Source organism: Polypterus senegalus, chromosome 18, assembly GCF_016835505.1.
Source record: "Polypterus senegalus isolate Bchr_013 chromosome 18, ASM1683550v1, whole genome shotgun sequence".
Lineage (NCBI taxonomy): Eukaryota > Metazoa > Chordata > Cladistia > Polypteriformes > Polypteridae > Polypterus > Polypterus senegalus.
The window spans coordinates 60,813,892-60,834,798 of record NC_053171.1 but is presented as its reverse complement, the minus strand read 5'-3'; the positions used below and the strand labels follow the sequence as shown (position 1 = coordinate 60,834,798).

Below are 20,907 nucleotides of genomic sequence, written 5' to 3'. Positions count from 1 at the left end.
GCTGCTTTTATGAGAGACACAAATGCACCAGTGCAACTTTCCCTTTCCCTGTTGCCAAGTAATGTTAAACCAAGTCGTCACTATGGTGTTCCCAAATCGCACTTTGCTGATAAACTGAGCGCACTGAGTTTGTAGGCGCTTTGGTGACTTTGAAGAACAAAAAGTCCGTCTACATGCGGCTCGAACCTTGTGCATGTTTGGTAGCACATATCTGTGTGAGAAGCTCTTCTCAGTGATAAAGACTAACAAAACAGCACACAGGAGTCACCTCACTGATGAGCACCTGCAATCCATCCTGAGAATCTCCACAACACAGAACCTCACAGCAAACAGAAACGAACCTGTGGCCAAAAAGATGCCAGGCGTCCAGCTCTAAAATGACATATGAGCAAAGACAACTGAATGATTTGATTTGTTATTGCTGAAAGGAACACATTTTATTTATATTTCCAGGTTTTGTTATGCAGCATGTTCATATTTGAATTTGTATAATTTTGACAGGATATATTTTTATGGAGAGCAAAATCTTTTGGGATATTTAAAATCTAAGTTTATTTTTATATAAAATTACATAAGAGTAAAGAAATTTGAATGTTTGTTCTTTTAATGTTTACTTTATTTCTAACTTGTATAATTTAGACAGGATATATTTTTATGGAGAGCAAAATATTATAAGTTGTTTAAGGTTTGAGTTGATTTATTCAGGAATAATATTCCTGTCTGTTTTTACCATTCCTACCAAAGATATTTCTGTCGACTAAATAAAAGTTCCTTCTATTTAAAATTTAAATAGAATTTGAACAAATACGATAGTTCATAATATCCACGCAGACTCGCACGTAAGAGCGGGAGTTATCCATTTTAACAAGCAGCGTATTGCACTGATCTGAAATAGCTGTGTGTGTATATATGTAGATATGTATGTATATATATATAGATGTTTATATATGTGTGTGTGTATGTATATATATATATGTATTTGTGTGTATATATGTGTGTATGTATGTATGTGTGTATGTATGTATGTGTGTATGTATATGTATGTGTATATATGTAGATATATATGTATGTATATATGTGTATATGTATAGATATGTATATATATATGTTTATGTGTGTGTGTGTAAATATATATATATGACAACAACACTCATCACTCACAACAGTGACAAAACAATTACATTAACAATCATGTTACGTTATTTTCAAAATGTTTCCTTTTCTTTTCATTGCTTCTTTAACACACTACTTCTCATCTGCTGGCTTGGTATTTTGCTAGTTATAAAATAGAAGGAGGATGGCTTTACCAAAACAATTATTGATGGTGAATCGATTATTCATAAAGCTTGAATTGGTGATCTGTTTTTCTGTGTTAACCTCATATTTTTTCATACTTCTTCTCAAACCAAGGTGGTGCGAGGGTAAAATGAATCGGGATGCGCTGATCAATGTAATCGGTGTACCAGGAAATCATGCATTGTCAAAAGCTCCCCTTTGCTTGTAATGCAAAGTGTGATTAAATGCATTATTTTTAGCGTTATGGAGCACATGCATCGAAGCTTCTCAGCTGTGCTTGTGCTAAGAAAAGGAAAGATTTTAAAAATAACGTAACACGATTGTCAATGTAACCTTTTGTAAGTAGTGCCTGGAGGATTCAGTGTGGAGAAACTCTAGAGAAAGCGTGTGTATTAACTTGTGGATTTTTCTGTGAGTATTTTGGTGGCAGTCTGACGAAGTTGCTTCGGAAGACGGCGTTAGCCGCGGAGCTCAGCTCAGAGCGAAATGAGATGAATGGGAGGGAGATGATGGCGTAACTCCCCACCCCTTAACTGTCAATCCCCACAAACACAGTCTCTCGAATTTGCATAAGCACACCCCTTCACCTACAATTTTAACTTAGTTACAAAGTGATCAAAACTCTCGTTTATATCCTGCGTCCTCTCATTAAACTTGTATCCCGCATTACCTGTGGGCATGTGAAACGCCAGCGGTAGCCTGTCTATGAACTTAATTTAAAGTTTAGGTTTACACCTTGCTTTCTTTTCGAGGTAGCAGCACTCATGTATATGTCACTCGCTCACTTCTTATTGTTTCGCGGCCTTCTCAATTATATAATGCATGTTTTCTTAAGCGCTTTTTGGAGGTCTTCCTGGTTTTCTACGCACTGCGTTGACAGTCAGTTCACGTGATTACGTGGGAGGCGTGATGATGTTACACAAAACTCTGCCCCCCACGTCATTCCAGCTCAACTCCATTACAGTTAATGGAGAAAAATACCTTCCAGTTATGACCATTAGGTAGAATTTCAAATGAAACCTGCCCAACTTTTTAAGTAAGCTGTAAGGAATGAGCCTGCCAAATTTCAGCCTTCTACCTACACGGGAAGTTGGAGAATTAGTGATGAGTCAGTGAGTGAGTGAGTGAGTGAGTGAGTGAGGGCTTTGCCTTTTATTAGTATAGATATACATATACATATATATAAACATATACATATATATATATATATACATATACATATATATACATATACATACAGTAATCCCTCGCTATATCGCGCTTTGACTTTCGCGGTTTCGCTCTATCGCGGATTTTATATGAAAGCATAACTACATATATAACGCGGATTTTTCACTGCTTCGCGGGTTCTGCAGACAATGTGTCTTTTTTACTCCCTTACATGCTTCCTCAGTTGGTTTGCCCAGTTGATTTCATACAAGGGACGCTATTGGCAGATGACTGAGAAGCTAACTAATCAGAGCACGCAGTTAAGTTCCTGCCTGCTGAATGCGGTGTTAACCAGGAAGTCTCGTCTCGCTCATTCAGCATCAACGTGTTTCGCTGTGTAAAGAGTTGTGCTCTTTTGTGTTTATCTTTGTGCATAGTCAAGCCCTTCATTATGCCTCCAAAACGATCTGCTACTGCTTCAGGGGCCGTGCCCAAACGCAAACGGAAGATGTTAACGATTGCCGAAAAGGTAAACGTTTTGGATTTGTTGAAGGCTACGATTCTTTTTATTTAAAAAGTAGGAAAGGAATATAAGATCTACGGCCACAGTGTCCTTTTAACCAGGGTGCAAAACAAGTTGTAAGTGGATGTAATAAGGCAGTAGTCTGGATGGAATCTGCTTTAGGGATTTGGATTGAAGACTGCCAGAAGAAGAACAACGGCAGTGCTACACAATCGCCTGAAGTGGCTCCTTTAAGGGCTGTAACGCTCTCCTTTGTTGTGCAGTAAAATAAAACTTATTGTTATCGGACAAGTCATCGTGTCATTGTTGGTGAGTAACCATAATTAATTTTCTACTTACAGTACTTAGTACATGTACGTACGTTTAGTGTCACTGTACACACACATTTACTGTATACACACATTTACTGTATACTATTTTTCTTGCATTGTACGTATTTATTGCTGGTGGCATGTCTATCGTAATGGCTGTAACATGTGATATCGGAGACACTCGATATCTTTAAAATAATATTTAGGTTTTACTGTATATAAACAGTGTGTTTATATACATAATTTCAATGAATCTTACCTAATATCTAAGAGAATACAACGGATTATGCTGTATAACTGTAGGGAATATTTATAAACAGTGTGGGAGAGTTTATAAGGGCTTAAAATATATAAAAATAACCATAGAAACATATGGTTTCTACTTCACGGATTTTCGCGGAACGCAACCCCCGCGATCGAGGAGGGATTACTGTATATATATATATATATATATATATATATATATATATATATATATATATATATATATATATATATATATACATATATATATACATACATACACACACATACATATATATATATATATATATACACACACATGCATATATATATATATATATATATATACACATACACACACACTCACCTAAAGGATTATTAGGAACACCTGTTCAATTTCTCATTAATGCAATTTATCTAATCAATCAATCACATGGCAGTTGCTTCAATGCATTTAGGGGTGTGGTCCTGGTCAAGACAATCTCCTGAACTCCAAACTGAATGTCAGAATGGGAAAGAAAGGTGATTTAAGCAATTTTGAGCGTGGCATGGTTGTTGGTGCCAGACGGGCCGGTCTGAGTATTTCACAATCTGCTCAGTTACTGGGATTTTCACGCACAACCATTTCTAGGGTTTTCAAAGAATGGTGTGAAAAGGGAAAAACATCCAGTATGCGGCAGTCCTGTGGGCGAAGATGCCTTGTTGATGCTAGAGGTCAGAGGAGAATGGGCCGACTGATTCAAGCTGATAGAAGAGCAACTTTGACTGAAATTACCACTCGTTACAACTGAGGTATGCAGCAAAGCATTTGAGAAGCCACAACACGCACAACCTTGAGGCGGATGGGCTACAACAGCAGAAGACCCCACCGGGTACCACTCATCTCCACTACAAATAGGAAAAAGAGGCTACAATTTGCACAAGCTCACCAAAATTGGACAGTTGAAGACTGGAAAAATGGTGCCTGGTCTGATGAGTCTCGATTTCTGTTGAGACATTCAAATGGTAGAGTCAGAATTTGGCGTAAACAGAATGAGAACATGGATCCATCATGCCGTATTACCACTGTGCAGGCTGGTGGTGGTGGTATAATGGTGTGGGGGATGTTTTCTTGGCACACTTTAGGCCCCTTAGTGCCAATTGGGCATCGTTTAAATGCCACGGGCTACCTGAGCATTGTTTCTGAACATGTCCATCCCTTCATGACCACCATGTACCCATCCTCTGATGGCTACTTCCAGCAGGATAATGCACCATGTCACAAAGCATAAATCATTTCAAATTGTTTTCTTGAACATGACAATGAGTTCACTGTACTAAAATGGCCCCCCCAGTCACCAGATCTCAACCCAATAGAGCATTTTTGGGATGTGGTGGAACGGGAGCTTCGTGCCCTGGATGTGCATCCCATAAATCTCCATCAACTGCAAGATGCTATCTTATCAATATGGGCCAACATTTCTAAAGAATGCTTTCAGCACCTTGTCGAATCAATGCCATGTAGAATTAAGGCAGTTCTGAAGGCGAAAGGGGGTCAAACACCGTATTAGTATGGTGTTCCTAATAATCCTTTAGGTGAGTGTGTATGTATGTATATATATATATATATATATATATATATACACACACATATATCTATAATTGTAATTATGGCATAAAGAAAAAGTGTCCGAGAGGGGAAAAGGATGTATAATTACAGTAGCAGTATCATTGCAAGCGGATCAAACAACCGGCAAGATCTTCTTTACCGTGCCATGACAGGATACGACTCACGACTGTATTTCAAAAAAAGTGTCAGGATCAGCTTTCTTAATTCTTTTTTTGCTTCCTCCGTTTTGTTAAAGATGTAATGCTTATCTTGAATATCCACTTTCAGTTTGGCAGAGTACAAGAGGCTGTATCTTATTTCGACTTTCCGTAAGTGCTGTTTAATTTTGTAAAAAGCTGCACACTTAGCAGCTGTTAAGGGTGAGAAGTCCAGGAAAATGCATATGTGGTTAATTTTCAAATATAATTAGAAAATTAGAACACTCTAGACGAGAACAGGCCATTCAGCCCAACAAAGCCCACCAGTCCTATCCACTTATTTCTTCCAAAAAAAATCAAGTCAAGTTTTGAAAGTCCCTAAAGTCTTGCTGTCTACCACACTACTTGGTAGCTTATTCCAAGTGTCTATCATTCTTTGTGTAAAGAAAAACTTCCTAATGTTTGTGCGAAATTTACCCTTAACAAGTTTCCAACTGTGTCCCCGTGTTCTTGATTAACTCATTTTAAAATAACAGTCTCGAACTACTGTACTAATTCCCTTCATAATTTTAAACACTTCAGTCATGTCACCTCTTAATCTTCTTTTGCTTAAACTGTAAAAACTCAGCTCTTTTAATCTTCCTTCATAATTCAACCCCAGTAGCCCTGGAATCAGCCTAGTCGCTCTTCTCTGGACCTTTTCTTGCACTACTATGTCCTTTTTGTAGCCTGGAGACCAAATCTACACTCAGTACTCAAGATGAGGCCTCACCAGTGCATTATAAAGGTTGAGCATAACCCCCTTGGACTTGTACTCCACACACAGTGCTATATAACCTAACATTCTGTTAGCTTTCTTAATGGCTTTTGACCACTATCTGGAAGTCGATAGCTCAGAGTTCACTATGACTCCTAAATCCTTCTCATAAGGTGTACTCTCGATTTTCTGACTGCCTATTGTGTATTCAAACCTAACATTTTTACTTCCTTTGTGTAATACTTTACATTTATTGACATTAAATTTAATCTGCCAAAAATCTGCCCAAGCCTGTATGCTATCCAAGTCTTTCTGTAATGATATAACGGATTCCAAATTATCTGCTAATCCACCTATCTTGGTATCATATGCAAACTTAACCAGCTTTTTACTTATATTCCTATCGAAATCATTTATATATATTAAAAATAGTAGCAGCCCTAGCACTAAACCCTGTGGAACACCACTGTTAACTTCGGCCAATTCTGATGAGGTTGCTCGCATCATCACCCTCTGCTTCCTGTATCTGAGCCAATTCTGCGCCCATCTAAAAACATCATCCTGAACTCCCACTTCTTTTAATTTGACACCCAACCTCTCATGTGGCACCTTATCAAATGCTTTCTGAAAGTCAAGATAAATAATATCATATGCTCCACTTTAATCGTATCCTTTTGTTGCCTCCTCATAGAATTCCAGCATTTTAGTAAAACATGACCTCCCTCTTTCTGAACCCATGCCGACTATTCAGAATAATTCCTGTCCTTGCCAGGTGTTGCTCAATCTTATCCTTAATAATTCCTTCCATTAATCTCTAGTTTCTGTCTGAGAAGTGACATTACATGTAATTTAAATTGTAATTTCTTGAAGCACACAATAAGACTCCTAGGTTTAGAGGTATTCAATCCCTGTATGCAGCAAGCTGCTGCTATTTTATTGTCAGATTTACAGTCCTCTCCAATTATTTTAGAGAATAGCTAAGCTACGAATTTCACTGGGTTTGGACATTCACGGTTCTAATAACATTCCTTCTGCATCCATCTTCCAGTACAGCAAGTCTGTTTCAGAGTTTTTTGCATTCGGAATTTACAGTCCTGATTACACTCATTTCGACCATTTGCAATGGCTGTGGTTTCCTGCTGTACATCCATATTATCTCCACTTAAATAGTTTTTTTTTTATTTATTTTAAATATTTTTAGATGGCTATCCTACAGGAAGATTAATGATCTTCTGGGTCCCAGTTATTTTATAGATCAGAACAGAATTGGTGTGCATGTTACTCGATGCACTTTGCATTTTATCCTCACAAGTCTTTCATGCCTAATACAGAAAAAGATTAAAAATAAGGTAAGCATTACCATCATCACACTTCATAGTCAGGTTGGTGTTCTGATGATTACAGGGGATGGTATACACATTCGAGAAGGCATATGACCATTCCATTTCAGCTTGGTTTAAATCTCCCACATGAGATTTCATACTTTATGCAACAATGTCTTGCCAATGACATTCAAATATGTGAAGCAAACACATAATTGGTATCATATCCACTACCGTTCTGCCTCAGCAGTGAAGACAAAAGCTTTCACTGGAGAAAAGTCCCTTGTTGGCTTATCTGCCAAATGTCCTTCTCACTAAAGATAATAGCTTTTGGAGGGCAACCAGTGCTAAACAGATTCACCACTTGGCCACTTCTTCCTAAGCTCAGAACATTAAAACAATAGAATAACTTATTCCAAGTATCTATGTTCTCAGAGTTAGGAAAAAAATGCCAGTATTTCTGTGAAATTTACCCTTATCAAGTTTTAAATTGCATCCCTGTGCTCTTGTTGAACTAAAGTAACAGCCTCAATCCACTGAACAATTTTTTTCATCATTTTGAACACTTCAGTCATGCCTCTTAATCTGTTTTAAGAAAGCTCAGCTCTTTCAATCTTTCCTCATAATTCATCCTCTGCAGCCCTGGAATCAGCCTAGTTCCTTTCCTCTGCAATTTTTCATTTGCTGCCATGTCTTTTATGTAGCCTGTAGCCTCTCAAGTGGAACCTTATCAAATGGTTTCTGAAAGTTAAGATAAACAATATCATATGCTCCACTTTGACCCTACCCCTAACCCTAATTTCCTCAGTGCACAGTGACTTCTTAAAAATATGCCTCAAGGATTTATATTTGTACTCAATAACCTCCTTAAGTACTCAAGGATAAATATTATCTGGTCCTGGTGATTTGTTTGATTTCATCTTATTTAGATTAAATAAACTGTTAGTCCCAAAAGGAAACTTGAAATTGAATCTAGGCAGTACTTCTCCCTCTACAATTCCCAAATCACTTAGTATCGCCCTTAGTAGTCCCTGTTACCGCTGGGGCATTATCCACACCCTCACATGTGAAGTCAACAGAAAAATGCAAGATTAGAGAATCTGTAATTTTTGTAGTTTGTATGTTTTAATTCCCTTTAACTATTCCTGGTGCACTTTACCTCCTACTTGTCTGTTCTTTTTATTCTGAAATACTGAAAAAATTTCTTTGGGTCGTCTTTTGCCTTATTTGCTATATTCCTCTTTAACTGCCTATTAGCTTTCCGAATATCCTTCTTAATGGCTGCCATCATGCTCTCAAACATTCTACGATTTGTACTGGAGTTATTAGTCTTATGAGCACTAAGCACCTCCTTTATTATCTTTTCACTTACTTACTAATTCCAAATTTCAGGATGTACCATCGTTACATGTAAAACATTTTTAAACCTGTTCCACTGCAAGCATATCCCAGTCTATCTTCCTTTAGACTTTGTCAAAGCTGTTCAAAATTTGCCCTACTGTTAAACTTAACAGTTTTGGCCTTTACAACTTCTCTCTTCCAAAACACTGAGGATTACATTATATTATGGTCACTTGACCCTAGCAGTTCAAACACTTCTACATCCTCATTTCTATCCTGGCTATTTCAAAATACTGAAGCTTGACAGGCATTCCCCCTTTTTGGTATTTTAATATACTGATTTAAAAAACAGCCACTGATTACTTCTAAAAATTCCAGCTCTTGTACTCTGCTATTTGCAAGGTTAACCCAGTTAATATTTGTGTAGTTCAAGTCCCCCATGATTATAATATCTCCTGTAAAGCTGGCTTTTTAATATGATTAAAAAGACGTCCATTGAAATGACTGTCTGCATTGGAGTGTCTATAGTACACTCCTAAAACAAGGCTTCTAGGGCACTACCACTAATCATATCCTCTCCTGCAGCACCGAAAAGACGTCCAGTGAGGGCATCTGACTTTGCCCCTTCCAGTTTCCAGGCTATTTATTGGCAGAAGGAAGCATGTCGCTGTGTGAATAGGGCACAACACAGATGGAGCTCCTGTAACACTGCAAAAACCTAATATAAAAAGTCTGACTGTGGCTTTTTTGTTTTGTTTAATTTTTTGCCTCTGTGCCATCAGGTGCTTGCATTCTTCATTAAGACACACAGAAGTAAACACGGGACGACTAGCTTGGCACCCCAATATTTCCTTGGCTGGGATTTGTAACATCATCCTCATCTTTGAAGTTTATTTCAGTAACGTTGACCTGGGCTGCAGCTGTAATAACTAAGTATGGCACTTGCATAAACTGCATTTAACCTGAACTATAAACAATTATAGTTTTCCATCACCTTTCATTCTGAAATAACCCAAAGGTGGTCAACTAAACTGCAACAGCATGTTTAGCACCGATGGCCAAGAGGGAAGGACATAGCAAGGAGGCACCTGACCTCAGTGACATTACAATGACAAAAAATGGAGGGTGGGTGTTAAATGAAAAGTTCAAGTTGGAGATCTATACCTTATTAAAGGTAAGTTAACTAAGAATCTTCCTTGATCACATAAACTTTTTACCTGTACATTGTATAGAGCCCAGGTTTTTAATTTATACAGTGAATCATTATATTTCAATTTCCTATGCCTATAGACACAACACATTCATAAAATAATTAAGAGTTTTTCTTGAGTATGTTTAAGAACAGAAATGCACACAGTAATAATGACAACTTGCCACATGATTACATACTGAAGATATTGTTTATGACTTATTTTATTTCACAGCATGAGCAGATCACAAAACAGCTCTAAAAATAACATAGTTCAAAATATCAGCATATTTTTTTGAACAGTAGCAAATGTAATCCCAAGAAAAAATATGAATAATGTGTTTTATGTGCTAATTTTGCCCTGTCTAAGAGTTGTGCACACTAATATAACCACTAAAACAAAATATAAAAGCATTTTTGTATGATGACTTGCTCTTCAATTATGATGTACCCACTTTCTAACAAATATTACTGATTAAAATATTAGCAATGATATTATTTGGCACAGCAACCATCAAGTCCAATGTTTTTCCTTTTCACCTTACTCACACACACACACACACCCACCCATCATGTTTTCAGTATCAGGGGCCTCTAAAACATTGCGATCTGTCGAAAACTGGAGTTTGAAATTATTGATGAATCTAAAGCTTTCGCTCCTCCTCAACAGATGACAGGTTATGGTGGGGAAGGGCACAAAGCAAAAAGGAAACTAGCTGCAAAAAACTCATTCACAAGATGCTTTGCGCAATTCTTTCTGAGGACAGGTTTCTGTCCAGTTGCATGTATACAGTGACCATAGTGGACCAAGTTCTAATACAAGTCAAGTAAAATGGCACAAGACATACATGTCTGAAGCTCTTTAAAACAACACTGCCTCTCTACAGCCTCATATTTGGGTACATCACTGATACAAAATGGCAACATATTTATGTAAATCTTGTGGATATTCTTACTCTAAGGGCTCAATCCACTCACAAATGGCAACAGCAACTGCAGCAGCCATGACTTTTTAAAAAGCACAACCTCAAAAAAGAACGGTTTACTCAAAAACAATGACAGAGCTGGTGTTATAATGAAGGGTTATCAGGAATGGAGAGTTCAGCTGCAATCTCTGCCCTTTATTTCCTTTTTCCTTTCTTATGTGGTATGCAAAGCACAAGATATCAAATAGATGAGCTTCTTTTCTGTTAGCGAGGTCCAAAACAACGGTGTTGCTTATTCCTTGAAATTGAAAGTACTATACTTCTGGATGAGAATTCACTTGTGGTTATCTCTCAGATACACAGAGCCCACAATTACGGCAAAGACAAAAGTAAACATGTTTCAGGGGCAAGTCATGGACTAGTACGAGTGAGACGCTGTGTATGTCAGACTGTGTAACAGGCCTTCATGGCTCACTAAGGTTATGTAAATGAAGGCTACAACTGAAAATCTCTGGGAAATGTCTTTAACTTGACATGGTCTTCAGACTTACCAAACATATCCCTTAAATTCAAAAAGTTCAAAAGTCCAAGTTACACTCAAAAACAAAAAAAAAAAGTTATGAGACGCATTCCTTAGTTTACCTGAAGTTCCATGACTACGTAATTGAATCTGTCATTGCGTCCACATCCAATAAATCTGCACACATGGTCCTTTCCTGGAAGCAAAATCAAGAATATAAGTACAAATGCTAAAAAAAAGTTTTGAACAAAATGAAATGACTAAAAATATCAATTAGTATTAGGTGTTAAAAATTCTTACCTAAAGATTACAGCATTAAACCCCCAAATAACATAGAGTTCTATTAATTGTCTGAATGACTGTTGTATTACAAAGCTGCTTCCAAGTACATTAATGTGTTGTGGAGGGTCAGTTGTTTTATTAAGATGAAATGAATACATTCCTACAAGACACTAGCATAATAAACAGTATGTCCTGTAGGGAACATCACTGATCCCCAAACCTCAGACACAACTGCCAAAACATGAGTCCCCAGTTCATGTAAAGTATTTAATTTCTAGAAAATGCCTTCTTACAAGTTCTTCTCCTTCCAGAATAAAAAAACTAGCATCTCTTTTCTTTTTAAGTTTCCTTAATTTCTCTTTCCTTGTCCACTCCTCCAGGGTGAGCTTTGCTCAACTCCACTCCTTAATCCAACTTACCTGGGTGAGGTGGAGCAGTTCCCTTTTCAACCTGAACCTAGGATTACATCCAGTGCAACAAGACTGCCACCTAGACGAACTTACTGGCCAGGCAGAAGCTCTTCCTGACAGGGGAGCCTCCCCTAACAACTCCCTCTAGCGGTAGCTGAGGACCCCAGCAAAGATGTCCAACAGAATTACAACTACCATTCAGCTTTGTGGATGTCCAAACAGGATTCTGCCACCCAGTTTGTTTGCAGAACAAATGGCAACCTGTCCTTCCACTATGCTGGCCTCCCAGCTGGGAAAGGAGCCACTAAACAAACCCGTATGGATGCCAGCTTAAGGATCCATATTATCTTTTACAACAGATAATTACCACACAGTACTACTAATTTTCATTTGTTTCAAACATTTAACTGTTTTAATATTTTTTGTTTAGCTACACCTCAGCTAATGTAAAATGTCACAGATAATTAGGATCATTCTTGTCATCCTAAAAACAGTCAGCAAGGTTAATTTAGGCATTCCTAATTTAATTAATTTTAGGTCTACTTCAAAGCTGATTTTATTTTTACTAGATGTATGGAAAAGACATTGCTAAATACAATCAAAGTAATAAATCATATAAAGGCTGCTTATACTAAAGGCCTTTACAATAATCAAGCTGAGTCATACACTAACTGCAGCGAAAGAAGTTGAATGTGAGATCTTAATAAGGCAAAGCTGAACAAAACGGCAGAAGACTGTGCCTTTTGACATTTATGTGAACAACTTGCCTGTAGCTAGGCTGAAAAAAAGAGATGTTTTCTATGTTATTACATGTACAGTCAAGGAGACATTACTAGTAGAGAGATCAGCTTTTACATTATCATTTAAAAATTCTACTGCTTTTCAACCAACTCTGAACCCCAGAAAATATGAAGTTAAACTGCTGAAAAAGAGTACAAGACTTTCAGCCTACAAGCAATTTTATTTATTTTAGTGGGATCTACCATTCTCCTATACAGAGACACAGCAGTCAGGCGGAGTCGGGGGTGGGGGGGAGTAACACTGTGCCCTGTGCATTTATAATGTTCCTTGTATCACCCATCGATGGCAGGCGCTTATAGCATGTCTGCGATCTTTTCAGATTGGCGAACTACTACCGCGCTGGGAGACTGCGATTGCTTTGGGATGCTCTTCTGCGTGTCGTCCAGTTGGGTGGAATCCCACAAGAGTTTAGAAACTCACTCACACCAGCCATGATTCTTTTCAAGGGTAAAGTGTAGGTTAATTTGCTTTATTTATTGTTACTTTATGTTATGTATTAATCATTTTTATATGAACAGTTTTGGGTTGTGGAACGAGTTTCCATTATTTCTAATGGGGAAATTCGCATTGATATACTGTATGAGTGCTTTGGACTGCGTGCACATTTCCAGAACGAATTATGCTCGCAAACCAAGGTTCCACTGTAATTAGCTGCGGCAGAGTCGGAAGCAACAAAAAACAGACTACGCTCATGCTCGCAACTTGCAGTTCTTGTTGCAGATTGATGCATTTTTATTTTTTTTTGCAGTGGGACATCAGCTGTCTCTCTCTCTTGCGCGCGCGTCCGTCTGTGTGTCTGTCTCTTTCTCTCGCACGTGAGTCAGCGTGCATGCGTGCGTGTGAGTCTGTATGTTTGTCTGTCTGTCTCTCTCTCGCACGCACGTGTGTGTGTGTGTGTGTGTGTCTCTTTCTCTCGCACGCACGTCTGTCTGTCTGTGTCTCCCTTTCTCTCGCACGCAAGTCTGTGTGTGCGTCTCTCTCTTTCTCTAGTGTGCGCGTCTGTCTGTGTGTGTCTCTCTCTTTCTCTAGCGCGCACGTCTGTCTGTCTGTCTCTTTCTCTCGCACGTGTGTGTGTGTGTGTGTGCGCGTGCGTTTCTCAAGTGTGCGCTCAAGTGTGTCTCGCTCGCTGCACAGGGAGAGACTGAACAGGTGCGGAAATCATCGGCACGCACAAACCAAAAGGGAAACTGGCTTGTTCGCATACCGAGTCTGTGGTTGTGAACAGATGCAAAAGTTTGGTGAACTTTTTGGTCGCAAACCGATTTGTACGTGTTCCGAGACGTTCATGAACCGAGGTTCCACTGTATTGTTTATTAGTTTAATGCATCTGATTGTATTTAACCTGTAACAATACCATAGTCCATGAAATGGTCAAACTATTCTAAATACCATAGCTGCTTTAACATGGTTACTCTCACTGCACCTTCTTCTTCTTTCAACTGCTCCTTTGGTTTGGTTTTGCCAAAGTGGATCAGCCTTTTCCATATTACTCTCACTGCACCACTCGGTGTATTTATATCACTGAGTGGGGAATCACAGCTCTACAGCAGCTGACTGGAAAGGGAATTATCGGTATACAGCATCAAGCACACGCTGCCTCAGCCATGCTGACTATTGAAATGCTCTCAAACGGCAAATGCTTTAGAGCCTTTCCTCATGGTTCAGAAACAGTTTCATCCAAGAACTATAAACACACTCAGTCAGTCCATCAAGTGCACCTTGTAGAACTGTCTGTACTTATAAGCACAATTACCTCACTGTAAACTTGCAATAGTTATAATATTGCACAACCTGAACCACTTTATAAAGTGCGTATTAACATATGATGACGATATCATTTTTAAGTTGAAATGTAGCAAAATATGTTTATTATATTATACAGATAAAACTTTAACTTCATTTAAATAATCTACATTGTTAATAATTGAACATGTGAGGACACGGTGCCGCAGAACTAGCAAGGAGCTGGCGTTCCGTTCACGGATTGTTCATGCCTCGCACTGTATTCTTGCTGGGGCTGCCACGACACTGAAACGATAGATGGATAGAATAATTAAACATGTAGTACGAAGATATTTCAATGTTCCTTAAAAGTTTTGAAGATTCAGCATTCTAAACATACATATGGCTTAAAGTCTATTACAGAGCTGATCGTGTGGCAATTGGGTATTTGGAGAAAAAAAAGTAAGGACAGGAATTGGGGGTTAGTACATTTGAAAGAGGCAGTACTGCTGCAATCAATTATTTCATCGAAGGTCGCACATGACACAGCAAGCATCTTGCGTGAGGCATAAACAACTCTGCGCCACCATGTTCCCTTGTTAACTTTATGATGTTCTACTTTAGTGACAAAATAAACAACGTGATTAAAGTGGAAATTTCAAGATTAGAGTTGACATTTCATGCTTTTTTCCAACTGTGTACCTATTTTTTTTTTCTCTGTACCCTAATAAGCTTTCATATGACACTCAAGACTGTGGGCTTCGACTCGCCTTTTCACGGCGACTTTGATATCTGACAACTTCTTTTTTATTTCGGCACTGTGTGACTTTGTGAACTTGAGCTTTCGAGTTTCTCCAACACTCTATGTCACTCAATCAACTTCCTTTGTTGTTTATACCACTGTTTAAACCAACAAATAGTAAGTTTTTCCTTGCCTCCACTTTCACTGAAATTCTTTTATTTCCCCCCGTGCTTTTGCCATCGCCTTTTCACAGAAGGCTGAGCTTAAGGGCTATTTACATTGATTTGCATATTCAAAGAGGCATAATTCTGGGAGAATTTCGGGTGAGGCAGCAGGCGTGTGCACGTGCGTTAGTTTTCATGCTGACCGGGATTTATACAGCGGAAGAACATGGAAGTTGCCGAACGCACAGATTTATGCATCTGTATTTTTTTGTGCGCACGCACAGTTTCGCTTTTGTCCTTATGCCATGTTTTAGTGTGAATTCTACAAACGCCGTTATGCATGAGGCCCCAGGTGATTAAACCTCAGCATAGTATCAAATCTAAATCTAGACTCTTTTCATGTGCAACTCCTGGCTGGTGAGACGAGCTGTCCACCTCCATTCGAAATTCTGACTCTTGTATTTTGTTCTGATTGCTTTCACTTGTGATAATCAACTTATAATATTATCTCATAATGTCCTAAACATTCCTCCACACTGAAGTTTACTCAATTATGTTGACCTGTTTCTTTAATTCATTTTGGATAAATAAATCTGCCAAGCAAATAAAAATAAATAGTAAATATATTCAGGTGAGTATTTGTCATGTTCAGTACAATCCATTCAGGCACCAATTCTCAATCCATGCTTTTATTTCACAGTCTGCAATACACAAGCATCCTATCCAGCAATTGTTCTTGGTATTTGCTGGGTCAGGCACAAGATTTACCATGCCCCTGGCCTGGATGAGCAAGTGTAAAAAAGTGATGGATGGACAGACTGATGGATGGATGTTTATGGCATTTTTTTTTAATTGGTGCAAGTTTACATTCTGTCATGATCTAGAATAAAAATTCCTTTTTTTTTCAACTGTTCCTTGGCCTCAAAAACTTATTACAGTATGGTTCTTGAGATTTGCTAAGGCTATGCCATCTACTGGTTATACTAATTTTTTCACTTCCTTTTAAATAATTATTACTTTCCTTAAGGACCCAAATGTGCTGGAGACTGGTTGAAGAACACGACACCCTGTTGTTGGAATGCAGTTCCCAGAGATCAAGCGTCACTAGTGAAACGTTTTAAAGGCCAGGCCCATACATACCTAATTGTCCAACAAGCATGAAGGAAAACATCTTGGCATTATTTCATATTGTTAGTTTTAAATTTACTGGTTATTGCATACTTTTTTTGTTCCAGATTCTAGATATACATCCTAAACTTTATAGTTTAATTAATGTCTTCACAGTTATGACCTCTTGTGTGAATTCAGACTTCACCATGGCATCTCCCGATTCCATTTACTCTCAAAACTGCTGTTGCCTTACTAGAGCAGTACACTTTCTTTATCCAGTAAACATACTGCAGGGGATCTTAAGCTGGTGGGGGTTGGGGATTGAGGCTTTTGAGCCTTTAAGATGGTAATTATGAGGGACTATTATCATTATGAGAAGCGATCCTGCAGTCAGCAAATTTAATAGTGCTTTTTATACTTAATCAATGTAATTTAGGATTTGATATTTGAAAAAGAAAAAAAATCTAAATTTGGTACAAAAAAGGAGTGACATTTAGAGAATATATTGATCTGGAAACCTTTTCATATACGAAGAAGTTATTTGTACCGATCATTAACAAGCATTACAAATCTTTGACGGAGTAGATCCAATTACACAGTCTGTGTGCGGAGTGACATGGTTTCCAGCCCCTATGAGTTATTTTTAAAACTGAGAGGGAATCAAACCATCAACTACAGAAAGATGAAAACAAAGTATACTACTGAATTTAATATAATGAGCATTCAGTAGAACCATGTGGTAAGATGGTTAAAGGAGTGCTGGTTGCTTTTTTCTTCAAAAGGACATTTATCTGATATGATCTAAACATACAAAAGAAGTAAAAACAGAATCTTCCACAGGCAACCGAGCCTATGTCAAGCCATAGATTTAAACTAATTCCCTTCTGTCGCTATAGGATAGGAATAAGACTGGTGTAAGAGAAGAGTTTCTAGAGCAACATTAAATACATCAGAAATATATTTACAATATGGAGAACCAGTGCTGAAAAACACTACTTCAAACATAAAAAGAAGTCCCATGGAATGTTCTTAAGGTCCTAATAGCCAAAGCTTAAAGAAAGGATTATCAGGAATCAAAAGATCTGCAAGGTGTGAAATATAGTACATTCCAATTTCAAAACTATTTTTAATCTGAAGGTCATTGTTAACTTACAGTGAATTACTAAAAAAGCTTGCTAAAAACTGAATAAAGCTTTATTCCTAAATCTATGATTGGCTCACGAATGATGCTTTAGATATCAAATATTTGAATAAGGCTCATACAGTATATTACAAAGTGGTGTATAAATCTACACAACAAATGGAAATGAATGCAGTGAATATGTAGATAGCAATAAACACACAGCAGAAAATCCACATAAAGAATTCAGATTGTAAGGTTGTGCTTAAGGCTGTATTATTATAGTCATTTTTGTACTACATTTTGGCGTGCATATTTTTGGTATTTATTTATCCTCACCATTTTCTACAAATGGTCAAGGAATGTTTAGGGCAACCTTCGACAGCAAGAGTTTGAAATACAGAAAAAAAAAAAAAAAACTAATTCCCTGTGAAAATATAGTATTTACTCAAAATACTGTTTGTAAAGAAGTATTTTGTGCTTAAATATCATTTAACTGAATGTGTAGTTACTTAAGCTAACATACACACAAGCAATTGTAAGCATAAAAATTACATGTATACATTGAATAATTTAAGCTTACAATGCATTTATCCAATTTCCCACCTTTCTTTTGTAAGCAAGGCCATAAGCCCTGTGCACCCCCTCCAATATTTGAACCTTTTCCACCACAGTGTTCACTAAGAGAGAGCTTATTTTTCTTTAAAAAAAAAAAAAGGGAATGTATAACAGAACACAGTACAAAACCAATGTATTTGCTAAATTAGCATGGCAAAAGCACAAAAAAACATCAACTAGCTTCTGTATTAACCGACATTTTCACAGAGTCTTTGGCTCAATGTAAGGTCCCTGCCAGTTTCAGAGAATCCCCAATCCACCCTGTGCCTAAGAAGCAAAATATTTACAGACTAAATAATTACAGGCCAGAAGCACTGCTCTCTGTAATAATGAAAATGTTTGAAGGTTTGGTTGTTCAGCATCTAAAAACAAGTCACAAACTCTTTCCTTGACACACTACGGTGTGAGCAGTTGAGTTGAAGATGCAATGAGCATGGTTCTCCAATATATCTTGCAGCACCAAGGTGCCTCAGTTACTTATGTCAGGATCTTATTTGTGGAGTTCAGCTCTGCATTTTAACCAATCAGACAGAGCATCTCCACAGCAAATTCTCAGTATGAATGTTGGCTATTTCACAAGTCTCTGGATCTCTAACTTTCTAAGAAACAGACATCAAACAGTGAAGATGGGCAAATATCAGTCAGGGCCCATGACAGTCAGCATAGGAACCCATCATGGCTGTGTTCTGTCTGTTCTCATTTTTTCTTTCCACCTCCAGCAACCCATCTGCTAAACTTCTAAAATTTGCTCATGTCACAACCCTGATTGACATGATCACAGACAGGGAAGAGGTGCCATTTTGGAGGGAGATGAATCAGCTGGCCAGTTAGTGCACCCTCACTTTCTCCGTAACAGTCTGGTATGGCAATGCACCTGCTCACACAAAACAAACTACACACAGCAGAAAAGATAGTAGCCCTGAAATTGGACATCAAGGGTCAGGAACATGCTGGAAATGCTGACCACACTCGCCTAGGCAACCATCCCTGCAAGGAAATGTTAGCGGTCATTAAAAGCAGTATCTACAAGACATAGAAATTTGTGTCACTCTGGTTAAGCACTTACTCTGATTCATCTTTCTTTTACTACTTTGTTCTTCCCCATTCATAAAAATTATATTTATTTTATATAAGACTTAATATATTAGATATTATATAAGACCTAACATGTTACTGACTGGCTATCAATTCTACAATGCTATATTGTTTTATAAATCTGCATTTTTTATATTTAATGTTGTGATGGCGTCATGTACTGTATATTGTGTTTTTAAATTCTATGTACCTTTGCAAAAGTGACAATGACAATAAAGATCTATCTAGAGTATGGATGGAAGGAAAAGCACAAGAAATTCCTAGAAACCAGTAGAAGTAAATCAGACATGGGTAAATTTCAGCATGCACAGTAAAAGTATGTGGAAGGTGTTATGATGTTAACTTTAGAAACCCTGCCCTTTTTTGTCACCTGGCTACAAAGGAAATCTCAGAACCAAAAATTGATGTTCATTCAAAAGACTGAATACTTGATGGAGCAAGACTGTCCATACAAGCACTCAAAAATATTTGCTGACAATCACTGAATGTTTTGGAGTTCAACTCTTTCATGTTTGTCCTATTTTTACGTAGCATTGTTGCTTCTAAACAGGGATTTCCCTGGAGATACCAATACCTCAATCATTACAGACCCTCTCCTTCTCACAGAGTATACACTTTATATTAAGTTTCAGCACTTGCACTACCAGTGAGAAGCATTAACACAGTATTCAAAGAATTGCTTACAGCATGGGTTATCAGAGAGATTTGACCCTGGGCTAGATTCCCTCAGACCTAACTGTAAACTGGATATTTGCATCCTATCACCCACTCATTCAAATTACATACAGATGGCATCAGTTCAAACCTGTCAAATGTATATCTATTCAGGTTAAGGAAACATCAAGCACGTTACACTAAATTCACTCTGGTGTTATCATCATTAAAAAACAAGCAAGCTGAATCTTTTAATACAGTAATTTTTACTCATAAAATCTCAGAGTGGGGTGGGGCTGTTTAGCAGTGGTATTTAATATTTTTCTGATGATTTCCTGGGTTGATGGTACTTCAGACTGGACTGCTTATATATACTGTAGCACTGTGCATGATTGCCATATTACAGGTCTTCTGTTGTGACGATTTCTGCAAATAAATATATCTTTACACAAAAAAAGAAAATCCACAGCGCTTGTAACCAATCATGTAAGTTTCAGTTATATGCCAGATGGCAATAATCAAAATCCTGCTGCAAATGTTTCCTGTGGTATTGCATTGTGCTTAAATGACTGATTTGGTGCTCACCTTGCAGCTTCTTCAAAACTGCCACTTCCATTTTGAGGACCTGTTTGGGTTGTTGTGCTGATTCCACTTTCAAAGCCACACACTCACGGGATGACAGATCCAAGGCCTCATAGATCTCTCCAAAACCTCCACCTCCAATTTTCTTCACCTGGAAGAACGCAGATAATGGCAGTACAAATTTAGATTGTTAAAGTAAGATACATGGTGCTACCTGGGAGTTTTGAGCTTCCTTTACTTGATGACACCAAATGAGATTGAACCTGAATGCAGGTGTGTCATAT

At 37.8% G+C, this 20,907-nt stretch overlaps 1 protein-coding gene across 2 annotated transcripts in view; it reads right to left on the bottom strand.

Annotated features, from left to right (window-relative positions):
• Nucleotides 1–20,907, bottom strand: part of ttbk2a (tau tubulin kinase 2a) — a 253,506-nt gene that overhangs the window by 132,891 nt on the left and 99,708 nt on the right. For both annotated transcript variants that reach the window (XM_039741334.1, XM_039741335.1), the window contains exons 3-4: nucleotides 20,627–20,774; nucleotides 11,446–11,519 (exon numbers count right to left, since the gene is read on the bottom strand). In XM_039741334.1, the coding sequence (XP_039597268.1) occupies nucleotides 11,446–11,519; nucleotides 20,627–20,774 (222 nt within the window). The remainder of the gene's footprint in view (nucleotides 1–11,445; nucleotides 11,520–20,626; nucleotides 20,775–20,907) is intronic.